The following is a 15189-nucleotide window of genomic DNA, read 5'->3' as shown; positions in this document are numbered from 1 at the left end:
TATCTATTCCTGCCCCCTCCTGTTTGACCCCCAATGACTTCTAGGATCTTGGTCATTTTTATCACCTTTCTGCTCCTGCCCTGGGTATTTTTGTTCCTGAGGCAGATTTTTCCTCACTAGGAAGTAATCTTGTCTTGGTATAAAAAACTGTTGTGATCACAGTTTCATTGGTTGGCACATATTGAGTGTCTTGTGTATGTGAGGCAGCTCCCAGCTACTTACAAGCTTAACAGCACCTCTGAGGTCTGTGCTATCTTGATGTTATAGGTGAGGGAACCAAGCCCTGATTTAAACTAGATTTGTCAAATTCTGAAGTCCTATCCTGGTGCCCTGATCATGTCCCTGCTTCCTCCCCCAGGTGGCAGATATGTTGCTGGAGCTCTGTGTCACTGAGTTGGAGGATGTGGCCACAGACTCGCAGAGTGGTCGCTTGTCCTCTCAGCCTGTGGTGGTGGAGAGTAGCCATCCCTACACAGACGACACTTCCTCCAGTGGAACAGTGAAGATACCAGGTACTCAGCGCTGGCCTAGGGGGACGAGGGGGGAAGAATCTCTGCCTATAGAATAGCTTCATTTCTATAATTGTATCAGAAGTACACCATTTTATAGAAAAGAAGCTACAGAATTGCTTTAGACTTATTTCCCAACTTTTTAAAAATACTTTTTTTCTCAAAATAAACATGATACAGAAAACCATGCACAATGAATATTTAGCTTAACGATTATCAGGTGTGGTTGCCATAGTCCCCAAAACTCAGATCTAGAAGAAGTCCTGTGCCAGTTTCCAGAAACTCTTCTTGTGTCCCCACTAAAGTGATTGCTGCCCGCCCTTAGAGATAATGCTGACTTGTATTTCTGGGCAGTTTCTGTTACCCAGGTGTGTACCCTCTTCTAAGTCTCTTTCTAATTAATAGTTTCTATCTTTTAAGTTTCTTATTGTAACTTTAGTTCTTGATTTTCTTTTTCCTTTTTTTCAGCAATCTATGTGTTGAGGAACCTCAGCCTTTAACCCATTGGTCTTCCCTGCAGCCTGGATTTACATACTCCTATTGCACTTCAGCCTATTCTTGATCCTTGTCTTTCTGCAAATTTCTCCTGATTCAGAGTTCCAAGTAGTTCAGACCTTTGGCAAGACCATTGGTGGTTGTGTCCCTGTGCCTGCTTGTCTTTCCTTATGTGATGTCAGCAGCTACTGATACTCAGAGCCTGAGGCCATTAATCCATTGAGGGTTGCAAAATGGTGCTATTCTAATTGTTCCATTCTTTTCCTGTTTATTAGCTGGAATACTTTATAAAGAGATATTTCCCCTCATCCTTTAGTTAGTTACCTAGGGGTGCTGTTTGCATAAGCAAGACAGGATTAAAAGCTTTCTTCTATTTATATTTTTAAGAGGATGAATTGATTCCCTATCATTCTTTGAAGGTGACCAGAATTTTTTTTTCTTTTATATTGTTATGCACTTACAGATTTAAAAATATATGATGGGCTTTAATCTCTTGTGACTCTTATTCTGTTGAAGCTCAAATTATCCCATCTCTAGATATCAGGAACCTCTTCAATTTGTTCCAGAAATGACATTGGTGATCCATTGATAACCTCCATGCAGTCTGGTATAACAAGATTCTTTGGGCTTGTCATGTAGTTTCTGCCCCCTATCTGGAATCTTCCTTGGTGTCTTTCAGTGGAGAAGGCATTTTAGATTACTGGGCTGTCATTGTTTCTAGACCTTTTCAATAGACAGAGGTAGGATGAATGGTTGGGCAGTCCCCTTTCTTTTGAGTTCATACTGATACATTGGATTCAAATTCAGAACTGCAAGGTTTCTATTAACCTCTTACATTACTTCTGTGTTTTCTTCTGTACTGAAAATCTTGATTAGATAGGGGATGACAGAATTATAATATCTCAAAATTATTCATTTGCTTTATTTGACATTTCAGAAACAAGAGACTAAGGATTCAAATCTAATATAAGCAAACATGAATACAGTTCCTGAAATAGCAAAAAAAAAAAAAAAATTTTGGCTTATTCTCTCTTCCTTCTCCCAACTTTATTAAAATGTTATTATACTGTATCTACCAGAGCATAATAACCATTACATACCGTACTTCTGTTCAATCTTCATTTAGTTTTATTTTTACTCTGTTAATGCTCACTTCTAGTCCTTTGTCTCTATCTCTCTTTTTTAAAAATATTTATTCATTTTGAGAGGGAGAGAGAGAGTGTGTAATCAAGGGAGGGGCAGAGAGAGGGAGAGAGAGAATCCCAAGCAGGCTCTGTGCTTAGTGCACATCATGGGGCTAAATCTCATGAACCATACCATGACCGGAGCTTAAATCAAAAGTCGGTCGCTCAACTGACTGAGCCATCCAGGGGCCCTATCTCTTTTTTCATTATGATTGACTGAAGCTCACACTTTAGTCAATTCTTCAGTGGGCTCAGGATAGCAGCCCTGGGATCGGCTTGTCCATGACAGTTTGTGCTCAAACTTGAAAGTTAGGTTTTCTTGGTAGTAAATTTTTGGATCACCTGTTCTTCCTCTGTGAAAGTGTGATGGTGGTAATCTGTTTTTCCACTTATGTATTGTGCTTTGTTTCAGTAATTTTACTAGAATATGTTTTCAAATGGTTATTATAGGCGGTATTCACAGATAGGTGGTATGTTCCTTTAAAATGCAGTTTCAGACCTGCAGTGCAGACCTGTTTGTGTTACAGTTTGTACTGTTTGTAATCCCTTAGCCCTCTTTCATGGACCCGTGATCATCATGGTGTATTAGATACCTTTTAGACTCCATGTTAACTATTGCCTCTCAAATACTTCCTACCTTTCTCTTTTTCTTCTTTTCCTCCTTCTCTTTGTTTTAAAGCGCCATCTATTTGTGTTCATTTACTCTTATGCCCTTTCTAATTTAGTCTGTATTTAAAATTTTTTTTAATGTTTGTTTTTGAAAGAGACCAAGTGTGAGTGGGGGAGGGTCACAGAGAGAGGGAGACACAGAATATGAAGCAGGCTCCAGGCTCTGAGCTGTCAGCACAGAGTCCAATGAAGGACTTGAACTCATGAGCTGTGAAATCATGACCTGAGCTGAAGTTGGACGCTTAACTGACTGAACCACCCAGGTGTCCCACTCCAGCTTGGTAATAAAACTTGAAGTCCAGAATTGTGATGCCTCCATTTTTGCCTTTCTTTTTCAAGGTTGCTTTGGCTATTCAAAGTCTTTTGTGGTTCCATATAAATTTTAGGATTGTTTGTTCTAGCTCTGTGAAAAATGCTATTGGTCTTTGGATAGGGATTGCATTAAATGTGTAGATTGCTTTGGGTAGTATAAATATTTTAACAATATTTGTTCTTCCAATTCATGAGCATGGAACATCTTTCCATTTCTTTGTGTCTTCAGTTCCTTTTGTCAGTGTTTTATAGTTTTCACAGTACAGGTCTTTCACCTTTTTGCTTAGGTTTATTCCTAGGTATCTTATTATTTTGGGTGCAATTGTAAATGGGATTTTTTTTTAAATTTCTCTTTCTTTTGCTTCATTATTAGTGTATAGAAATGCAACAGATTTCCGCACATTAATTTTGTATCCTGTGATTTTACTGAACTTATTTATTAGTTCTAGTAGTTTTTTTGGTGGAGTCTTTAGAGTTTTCTGTGTGAAATATCATGTCATCTGCAAATCAGAAAGTTTTGCTTTTCTTTCTTGCCCATTTGAATACCTTTTATGTCTTTTTGTTTTCTCAATGCTGTGGCTAGGACTTCCAGTACTATGTTGAATAAAAGTGGTGAAAGTGGACATTCTTGTCTTATTCCTGACTTTAGGGGGAAAGCTCTCAGTATTGCCTCATTGAGTATGATGTTCGCTGTGGCTTTTTCGTATATGGTCTTAGTTATGCTGAGGTATGTTCCCTCTAAACCTACTTTTTTGAGGGCTTTTAGCATGGATGGATGTTGTACTTTTTCAGGTGTTTTTTCTGAGTCTGTTGAAATGATCATATGGTTTATATATCATGTTGATGAATTTGTGAACGTTGAACCATGCTTGCATCCTCAGAATAAATCCCATTTTTTGTGGTGAATGGTTTTTTTAATGTAATGTTGAATTTGGTTTGCTAATTTTTTGCTAATTTGGTTTTGCTATTTTTTTGAGGATTTTTGCATCTATGTTTATCAGAGATATTGACCTGTAGTTCTCTTTTTTTATGTGGTGTCTTTATCTGGTTTTGGTATCAGGGTGATACTGACACCATAGAATGAGCTTAGAAGTTTTCCTTCCTCTTCTGTTTTTTGGAATAGTTTGAGAAGAACAGGTATTAACTCTTCTTTAAATGTTTGTTAGAGTTCACCTGTGAAACTGTCTAGTCCTGGACTTATATTTGTTGGGAGTATAAACTTACCTCTTAGAACATTTTTGCTGCATTCCAAAAGTTTTGGACCATTTTGTTTGATTCCATGTACTTTTTTTTCCCCAAAGTTTATTTACTCATTTTGAGAGAGAGAGTGAGCATGAGCAGGGGAGGTGCAGAGAGAGAGGGAGACGGAGAGAGAGAAGAGAGACAGAGAGAGAGAGAGAGAGAGAGAGAGAGAGTGTCAGTCCCAAGCAGGCTCCATGCTGTAAGCACAGAGTCAGATGTGGGGCTCGAACCCACAAACCGTGAGTTCATGACCTGAGCTGAAATCCAGAGTCGGATACTTAACCAGCTAAGCCACCCAGGCACCCCTGATTCCATGTACTTTTTGATTTCTTCTTTGATTTCTTGGTTAACCCATTTATTTTTCAGTAGCATGTTATTTACCCTCCGTGTATTTGTGGTTTTCCAGACTTTTCCTATAGTTTCATAATGATTTCTGATTTCTAGTTTCATAATGTTGTGATCAGAAAAGATGCATGGTATGGCTTTGATTTTCTTGAATTTGTCAAGGCTCGTTTTGTGGACTACTCCGTGATCTGTTTTGGAGGATGTTCCGTGCCCTCCTGAAAAGAACATGTATTCTGCTGTTTTTGAATGGAATGTTCTGAATATGTGTGTTAAATTCATCTGGTCCAGTGTGTCATTCAAAGCCACTGTTTCCTTGTTGATTTTCTGTTTGGATGATCTGTCCATCAGTGTAAGTGGAGTGTTAACATCTCCTACTATTAGTATGTTACTTTCAATTAGTTTCTTTATGTTTGTTATTAACTATTTTATGTATTTCAGTATTCCTGTATTGAGTGCATAAATATTTACAGTTGTTATATCTTTTTGTTGGAGTGTCCTCTTTATTATTGTAATGTGTCTTTCTTGGTATGTTGTTACAGTCTTTGTTTTAAAATCTACTTTAAGTATTGCCACTTTGGCTTTCTTTTGACATCCATTTATATGATAAGTGTTTCTTCACCCCCTCACTTTCAGTGTGCAGGTGTCTTTAGGTCTGAAATGAGTCTCTTGTAGGCAGCATATAGATAGGTCCTGTTTTTTTGTTCGTTTGTTTTGTTTTTTATCCATTCTGACACCTTGTGTCTTTTGATTGGAGCATTTAGTCCATTTACATTCAAAGTGATTATTGATAGATACCTATTTATTGCCATAAATTGATTGTTGTTTTGCAGTTGTTTCTGAGGTTTTTCACTGATCCTTTTTTCTTTCTTTCGTGGTTTGCTGGTTTTCATTAATGATATATTTGAATTTCTTTCTCTTTATTCTTTGCATATCAGTAGGTTTTGGTTTGTGGTTACCATTAGGTTTGTATATAACATCTTCTGCATATAAGCAATCTATATTAAGTTGATGGTTGTGTAAGTTTGAACCCATTTTTTTCTCCTCTCTCCCCCAATGTTTTAGTATATGGTGTCATATTTTACATCTGTTTATATTGTGAATACCTTGACTGATTTTAGTTGTGTCATTTTGTTCCCCCAGTCTTTGGGCCTCTTTCTGAGTTGTTTGCTCTGATGTGAGTTACCTAGTTGTATCTGTGGGGTAAAGTGAATTTAGGGTTTTCCTATCTGCCTTCTTCCCCAGAAGTGCTTATCATTTCTACTTTTAAAATATATACATTACAAACTTAGCCATTTCTCTCTAACTCCAGGCCATTCTGGGTCCAACCACCTAGTCACATCCAGTTTATTATATGAGCACCATATATTAGTGGGCTGCTCCTGTTCCCACCTCTACACCTAACCTTCTGTGTCCTCCAGAATCATCTCCCTACAGGACATCCAGAGATGCTCTCTTAAAACCACCCTGTGAACCAACCCAGTCAGAACATGCTGGTCCTCTGCTTAAAACCCACCAGTATATCCCTATAACCTTAAAATAGGAGCTAAACTTCTCTAACCATGGCCTATGCAACTTTGTATGAACCCTGATCACCTCTTCAATGTATTCCTTTCTCCCTCGTTGTCTCTCCTTCCTGGCGCCTCCTCATCATCTTCTTTCCTAGTCCTGAAATATATTCCAGGTTCAGGATATTTGTCTCACTTCATATTTGCCATCTGCCTGAAATATTCTTCCCCTAGGCAATTAGTTATAGAGTTGTGACCATTCTCTTGTTCAGAGAATTCTTTCCTAACCATCATATGCAGAAACAGCCTTTCCCCAATCTCATTTCACACATGTCTTTCTTTATAGCAGTTTAAAGGGCATCATCTATTCCTTAATCTAGAGCAGAGACTGACTACAATCAGTGTTGTATACAAAGAGGGAGAGTGGAAATCCTTTTCCTTGTTCCAGTAGGGTGAATATATTCAGTCTCTCAGCATTAAATTCATTAACTATAGATTTTTCATAAATGCCCTTATCAACTTGGGGAAGTTTCTATTCCTACTTAGTGGGGGGTAGTAGGTACATTTTATGAATGAGTGTTGGATTTGGCAAATGCTTTTTGTGTGTTTTGTTACTCAGTAATGCATATTGCAGAAATCAGTTTTTGGATATTAAACTCACTCTGATCTTAAACAAATCACAGTTGTTCATAATGTATAATCTTTATTATATGTTACAGGATTTGGTTTGCTAATATTTTGTTAAGAATTTTTGCATCTATTTTCATGAATAGTATTGCCCTATAGCTTTTTTTTAGGTTTGTATTTTAAAATTTATTCATTTATTCATATAGCTTTTCTTTCTTGTGATAGCTTTGCCTGGTTTTGGTGTCAGGATAATACTGGCCTTAATACATGTTCCTTCCTCCTCTTTTCTCTGAAAGAGTTTGTGTAGGATTGACATTCTTCCTGTTGGGAACGCAAGATACCTCTCTTCCTGTTGGGGTCTGCAACTGATGAAGAATGGTAGGGCATAAGAGCTCCCCATTCTAGCCTCCTGACTTCATTTGAAATGAGGTGTCCTTTATTTAGCTTCACACATAGGTTTACCAGTTTATTATAAAGGATATTATAAAGGGTGCAGGTGAATAGCGAGATGAACAGGTACATAGGATGAGGTCAGGAAAAGACCTGATACAGGGGCTTTTGTTGCTATGAAACTGGGGTATATCATCCTCCCAACTTGGTGTCTTATCAAATCTTGCTATTCAGGAGTTTTATGTATCTTAATCTACAATACCCCCTCCACCTTACCTCCCCTTCCCAGAGATCTCTTGGTGGTATTAAAAGAGCCAGCCCTCTAATCATTTGGTCTTTCTGGTGACCAGCCCCATTCTGAGGTAATCTAGAGACCCCACCCTAAATTACCTCATTAGCATAAATTTAGGTGGGCTCAAAAAGGCTCCTTATGAATGACAAAAGACACTCCTAACAGAAAATTTCTAGGGTCTTAGGAGCTTTGTGCCAATGATGAGATACAAGATATGTATAATAAAATACATATTTTATTATAACACAATAGTGATATTCCTTCTTTTTTTCCTGGTTTTGATCATTTGTATCTTCTACATTTCTGCCCCCACCAATCATTCATCTTAAAAGTTTATTTTGTTGATCTTTTCAAAGGACTAATTTCTGGTTTCATTGATTTGTTTTGTTCTTCAGTTGTTTTTCTGTTTTCTCTTTTACTGATTTCTATTCTGATCTTTATAATTTTCTTCCTTCTGCTTCAGGTACAATATGTTTTTGCTTTTTGTTTTTAGTTTTTTTAAGGTAGAACCATAGATTATTGAGACCTCTTTTCTAACAGAGTTTGAAGTGACAGACTTCCTTCTAAACACTGCTTTGGCTATGCCACATAAATTATGATAATGCTGTGTTTTCAAGTTTTGTTCAGCCTAAATATTTCCTAATTTCCTTTTTGAGATCTCTTGTTTGAACCATGGATTATTTAGAAGTGCCGTTTAAGTATTGGAGGTTTCCCAAATTTCCTTCTTTTGTTGATTTCTGATTCAATTCCACTGTAATACAATTATGGTTGTAGTTGTTCAGTCATACATTGAATGATTTCACATCTTTTAAATTTATTGAAACTTGTTTTATAGAATGTGGTCTATCATAGAGAATGCTTCATGTCTGCTTAATAGGAATGTACATTATTCCTTTGTTGGGGGAGTGTTCTGTAATTATTATCTGTAAGGTTAAGATGATTGGTAGTCCTGTTGAAATATGTAGTCTTATTGATTTTCTTTCATTCATTCTGTCAGTTCTGGAGACTTGGATATTGAAATCTTCAGCTATAATTGTGGACTTGTCTACTTCTTTCATTTCTATCAGCTTTCCATTCATATATTTTGGAGCTTTGTTGTTAGGTGTGCATACCTTTGTAATTGTTATTTATATCTGATGTTTGACTCTTTTTTCAGTGTGAAATGTCCCTTTTTGTTTCTATTAACATTTCTTGCCTTAAAGTCTGTTTTGTGTAATATTTGTATAGCGACTCCATTTCTTTTATGGTGATTGTTTCCATACTAGATTTTTTTCCATCTTTTTACTTCGAACTTTTTTTTGTCTTTGAGCCTGGGTTTGTCTCTGGTTATGCACCTTTTAGTTGCATCTTGCTTTTTTCATCCAGCAATCTCTGCTTTTTGATTGAGATGCTTAGGCCATTCATATCTAATGTAATTATGGCTTTGGTTGGATTTACATCTGGCATTTTGCTATATTTTCTCTAATGCCTGTGTCTTCTTTTGTTCTTCCTTTAGTGCTTTCTTTTGTGTTAAAATTTTTTCGTGTGTAACATTTTAATTCCTCTGTTGATTTTCAGCCACTTTTTTTAGTGTTTGTTCTAGGGTCTAAAATAAGCATTTGAATATATCACCATCTACTTCATGGTTAATATCTTAATTCTGGTAAAATGTAGCAACTTTGCTCCAGTGTAGTTCTATTTCCTTTTCTCTCCTTTTTGCTGTTATTGTCATATATGTTACATTTATATATGTTAGAAATTTGTGCCACATACTTGTAACTATATCTGTTATACATACATGTATATGGTATGATAATCATTGCATTATGTCAAGGATTAGCAAACTTCCGTGTGTCACAAAATATTATTTTGATTTTTTTTCTAACCATTTGAAAATACACAAATCATTCTTTGCTCACAGGCTATGCAAAAATGGGGGGTGAGACAGATATGGCCCATGGACTATAGTTTCCTAAGCTCTGCTCCATGTAATATTTTGTATTTTAAAAGTATTAAGAAAAGGAAAGGGAAAAAAAATACTTATGCTGTCTCTTAACCCACATATTTCCCTTTTCCAGTGCTTTTTATTTCTTCCCATGGATTCAGGTTTCCATTTGATATCATTGTATTTCAGCCTGGAATACTGTAAATGGTTTTTGTAAAGCATATCTGCTAGCAGTTCTCTCACTATGTGTTTATTTGGGAATGTTTTAATTTTGCCTTCACTTTTTGAAGGATAGTTTTGCTAGATATAGATTTCTTAGTTGAGAAATCTTAGAGTTTTTCCCTTTTATTATTTTAAACATGTCATCCCACTGGTTTCTGATGTCCATTGAAGGCAGCCATTAAAGGTATTTTGTACCCCTAGGTGTTTTGTGACTTTTTTTTTTAATCTTGCTGCTTTCATGATTTTCTCTTTTTGTCTTTGGTTTTCAGTAGTTTCAGTATAATATCTAGGTGTGGATCTCTTTGTTTTATCCTACTTGGGATTTATTAATTTTGGGAACTGTAGATTAATATTTTTCATCAAATAAGGAGGTTTGGGCTGTATTTTTTAATTACTCTTTCTGTGCCCTTTTTTTCTCTTCTGTTTTTTGGGAGGAAATTCCCAGATGCATATGTTTGTATTCCTTAATGTTGTCTCCTAGGTGTTTGAGACTTTCTCATTTTTCCTGTCTTTTTTCTCTTATTTTCCAGGAGTGAGAGAGAAATGATACAGTCTTCAATTTGACTCCCTTTTTTCTGCCATTTTGCCCATCTAATGAATTTTTCATTTGGGTCATTCTATTTTCCAACTCCAAAATTTCCTTTTAGTACTTTTTTCATAGTTTCTCCCTCTTTATTGAGATTCTATATTTGTTAAGTCAGTCTTATCATTTGTTACCATGTTTTCTGTGTTATCTTATTTTCTCTGGTTTTCTTGGATTTTTCGAACATTTCAGTTGCTTTATTGTTTGCTAGATCTAGCATTTGGGCATCAGAGTTCATTTTTATTGACTGATTTTACTTTTGAGTATGGCTCACATTTTTCAGTGTTTTTGCTTGTCTCATAATTTTTTTGAAAAGCGAACATTTTAGGTAGTAGTATGTAGTATCATCTGGATTCTGATATTCTTTTTCAAGATTTGTATTGGTTGATAGGTTATTTTCATTGTGTTCTGTACTTGTTTTGTAACATGACTGTAATTCTCTCTGAAATCTGGTTCCCTCACAGCATGTGGCCTCTGATGTCCCGGTTTCATTCTTTTGTTCTCATTTTTGTTCTCTAGCCTGACTTCTAGGGTTTGTTCTGTATCCTCTTGGCTTATGCTCAAGCCTGTTGATCTCCCCTTCTGTTGGTGGATCTACATGCGGGTGGGAGCAGGGAGGGCATAGAACTCTGTTTTGGCAGTTTTCCTGTGCGTGCGCATCCCAGTTTGTCCAGGCCTCCGTGATGCCCTCACTGGCCCTTCTGTGCTCTCTGAATTTTATGATCTCCTTGTTAAATTTCTGGATAGTTCTCAGATTTGATACTTACCTCTCAGATTTGATACTCACTCGCCAAACCATGTTCTCAGGCCAGTGGAGATGGAGGCTTTCTTGTTGGTCTTTTTATTAGCAGTGCCCCTGGCATGCATTTTCTGCTCCCTGCTCTGCACCAGTCAGCTTCCCCTGGAGACAGAGTCCCATCTTGGTAGAACTGTCCTCCAGCTTGGATGGAAACATACCCAGGCAAGAACATCATAGGTACTCCCATCTCTATCCAAGTTTGGCAGTTTTTTTCATGAATAAACACTTCTCAACTTGTTGTTTGCCTTTAATTTATTTGCAGAGCCCTGAGATCATCATCTTTTATAATTTTGAATGGTTTTATAGCTGCTTTGAAGGAGGGGATTTGTTAACCTCTTCCCTCCACCATAACCTAGGTCCTGCTCTTCATTAATTCTTTTGTAAGCTAACTTGTCTCACAGAAGACTCTAGATCTAATACTAAATGTTGATGAATATGGTTTCATGTGGCATTTTAAATGTGTGTGGGGTGGGGGGATAATAAAGTTTGGTCTGGCAACTGAGGTTGCAGCCTGAAAATTTGCCCAGAAATGAGAGCACAAAATGAATTTGCCAAGCAGAAGTGTATTCTTGGGCTTTCCATCACAGGTGAAGTCTTCTGTGGGAGATAAAGTGGGGGGAAAGAGGCAGTCAATCTTAGATTCTTGTCTATGAGGTCAGTTCCTCCTGACTTTCTGCTTTTCATTAGCTGTTAAACATCATATTAGTCTCACTGTTTCTATGTGTCTGTTGCGGCTTATGGCCTTGTCTGTGGTATGTCATTTGGGAGTGATCACTGTGTGTTTTGTGCTCACTTGACCTCCAGGTGCAGAAGGACTCAGGGTGGAGTTTGACCGGCAGTGCTCTACAGAGAGGCGCCACGACCCTCTCACAGTCATGGATGGTGTCAACAGGATTGTCTCCGTGCGGTCAGGTGTGAAGGGAGGTTGAACAGGACACTATCTGCCCACCTTCGTAGAACAGAACTAGTAACTTACTAAACAGAATGCTACTGCTTCATTCCTGTGTGAGACTAAAGGAAGGGATAGTAAGCTATTTTGCTGCAAAGTATAGAAGGTTTTGTCTGCCTGTTCACAGTACTTTGAGTAAGATAGTTATGAGAATGGTATCTGCACCTCACCAGTGGCGGTAGAATTACTGGGTTCCTGGTAGGTCCTTGTCAGGACATTGGCCATCTTGGAGGCCCAGTTTCACCCAGATAGCTAGAGATGGTGCTGTAAGACATATGGGAGTACCAGGCTTGTGCAAACTAAAATATGATGTATGAAAAAGCTTCCTAAAGGGACTTGGTTTATAATTGACTGCAGTAAGGGCTGGGCTCAGGTTTTGGTAAGATTGCATGCTCTGTGAGGAAATCTGGGGCTCTTTCTCCTGTTTCCTGGGTAACTGCCATCACATAAGACCTTCCCCAGGAAACTCTCTATAGCCCTTGACCTGGGCTTGTGTGCTGCTGGCTCTGCAGTGTTGTAGCTATGTATCAGGGTAGTGCCCACCTGTCTTCATTTTCCCTAGTACTTGATGTAATGTATATGGAAGGGCAATATGTATTAAATATCATTCACTAGGAGTAGAGGGAACTCAGATTTTGGAGAACTTGGGTTGGAGGAGCCAGCTGTTCTTGAGACATAGTGTGAATGATTTTGCTTTGTTTTTAAAAAAGTTTGTGTTTATCACATGACATAGTGAACCCAATCCTGGGGCATAATTTTCCCCACTAGGCCGAGAATGGTCTGACTGGTCCAGTGAGCTACGCATCCCAGGGGATGAGTTGAAGTGGAAGTTCATCAGTGATGGGTCTGTGAATGGATGGGGCTGGCGCTTCACAGTCTATCCCATCATGCCAGCTGCAGGTAAGTAGGGGGCTTGCGATGTCCAAATCTTGATGACTCAAGCAAGGTGGACACATAAATTGTTTTCATTTAGTACATTGTACTCTGCCTTCTCCTGTTGTGTTGGGAGCCAGCACTGCCCAAGGCCCCACCACAGTGGTGATCGTAACTGCCAAAGAGCAACCTTAGTAGCCCAGTTGTTGGGATGTTAGGACTCCATTACCTAATGGGAAAGGAGTTATTATTGTTGAATGAACTTCTTAAGCTGTTTGATTTTCAGATAAAATGTCTAATACAGTGCATAGTTGTGTGACACAGACAGTGGCGGTACCATGGGCACCCTCTAAGCATGGCATCCGAGTAGATGAGGCCCACTCTTGGTCAGATTGTACAGGTCTCCTTGTGGGGTAGCCCTTATCCTGTCCAACATGGAAACATTTACAGTGCTCATTTCGCAGGCCCTAAAGACCTCCTTTCTGATCGCTGTGTCCTCTCCTGTCCGTCCATGGACTTGGTGACATGTCTGTTAGACTTCCGGCTCAATCTCACCTCAAACAGAAGCATTGTCCCTCGCCTTGCAGCATCACTGGCAGCCTGTGCACAGCTGAGTGCCTTAGGTAAATAGCACCTTTATTATGTCTGTTGTACTTGATGGGAAAAATGGTCAAGCTTCTGATATTTTCTGTCTGCTCATTTAAGCTGCCAGTCACAGAATGTGGGCCCTTGAGAGACTGAGGAAGCTGCTTACAACTGAATTTGGGCAATCAATTAACATAAACAGGCTACTTGGAGATAATGATGGAGAAGCAAGAGCTTTGGTATGGAACATTACCTCACAGTTTCTAGATGTTTGACTTTGGGAATAAAATGTTGCTTGAATAATTTAAGGGGCATCTGGGTGGCTCAGTCAGTTGAGTGTCTGACTTCGGCTCAGGTCATGATCTCGCAGTCTGTGAGTTCGAGCCCCACATCAGGCCCTGTGCTGACAGCTCACAGCCTGGAGCCTGCTTCAGATTCTGTATCTCCCTCTCTCTCTGCCCCTCCTCCACTCACACTCTATCTCTGTCTCTCAAAAATGAATAAATGTTAAAAAAAAATTTAAAAAAAATATTGCTTGAAAAATTTAAGTCACTGAGAAGAGTTGGGAAATTCTACATAACAATAAGCCTGCTTTTGTCCCATCCAGACTCCTTTATGTTACTCCATATACTGAGTGCAGGCTGGCCTGTGATTTTTGGAAACAAAGATGTGTCAATGGCTGTGAGCATAGGATTGTATCTGTTAGACTTTGCAACAAGTCTGGCTCACCACATCCCCTTATTTTGTTGGATGAGGTAGTTACTGTTAAAAGGATGCTTGATCCTAACGATCTTGGGAGATGGGACTTTGTAGGCCAAAAAGGGCCTTGTTCCCTGCAAGTGGCTGTATTGAAATCTAGACCAAGCATTCTGAGGTAAATTTTCAAGCTCTTCTTTTAAATTTTAGTGTTCATCAAACCTATTTGAAAATATCAATACACATTTTTTAGGGAGAATAGTATCAATATAACAAAACTTTTGACTCACAGAAATAAAATGGTTACTTTCCCTACATTTTGGATTGCTTTACTAGGATATAATCTTGTTGTTTTCTTAGAGTTTTACAGGTAGTGCTCTTGCTGCTTTGGTAAAAGGCCTTCCGGAAGCTTTGCAAAGGCAATTTGAATATGAAGATCCTATTGTAAGAGGTGGCAAGCAACTGCTCCACAGCCCATTCTTTAAGGTAATATTTGACTTGTTTTAAAGTGATGAGATCCACAAAAGTATGGCCAACGAATAATCTTTGACAAAGTAGGAAAGAATATCCAATGGAAAAAATACAGTCTCTTTAACAAGTGGTGCTGGGAGAACTGGACACTGCAACTGCAACATGCAGAAGAATAAAACTAGACCACTTTCTTACACCATTCACAAAATAAACTCAACATGGATGAAGGACCTGAATGTGAGACAGGAAACCATCAAAACCCTAGAGGAGAAAGCAGGAAAAAACCTGTCTGACCTCAGCTGCAGCAATTTCTTACTTGACACATCTCCAAAGGCAAGGAAATTAAAAGCAAAAATGAATTATTGGGACCTTATGAAGATAAAAAGCTTCTGCACTGCAAAGGAAACAATCAACAAAACTAAAAGGTAGCCGATGGAATGGGAAAAGACATTTGCAAATGACATATCGGACAAAGGTCTAGTATCCAAAATCTATAAATAACTCACCAAACTCCACA

At 38.2% G+C, this 15189-nt stretch overlaps 1 protein-coding gene across 5 annotated transcripts in view; it reads left to right on the top strand.

The window, feature by feature from the left end:
• Positions 1 to 15189, top strand: part of HERC2 (HECT and RLD domain containing E3 ubiquitin protein ligase 2) — a 273779-nt gene that overhangs the window by 225181 nt on the left and 33409 nt on the right. For all 5 annotated transcript variants that reach the window (XM_078448928.1, XM_078448927.1, XM_078448930.2 and 2 more), the window contains 6 exons: positions 359 to 512; positions 11903 to 12010; positions 12816 to 12947; positions 13385 to 13543; positions 13626 to 13744; positions 14562 to 14687. In XM_078448928.1, coding sequence (XP_078305054.1) covers positions 359 to 512; positions 11903 to 12010; positions 12816 to 12947; positions 13385 to 13543; positions 13626 to 13744; positions 14562 to 14687 — 798 coding nt within the window. The remainder of the gene's footprint in view (positions 1 to 358; positions 513 to 11902; positions 12011 to 12815; positions 12948 to 13384; positions 13544 to 13625; positions 13745 to 14561; positions 14688 to 15189) is intronic.

Source organism: Panthera onca, chromosome B3 (genome assembly GCF_046562875.1).
Source record: "Panthera onca isolate mPanOnc1 chromosome B3, mPanOnc1 haplotype 2, whole genome shotgun sequence".
Lineage (NCBI taxonomy): Eukaryota > Metazoa > Chordata > Mammalia > Carnivora > Felidae > Panthera > Panthera onca.
The sequence above is the reverse complement of the archived record's forward strand: the minus strand, read 5'-3'. Positions and strand labels throughout refer to the sequence as shown.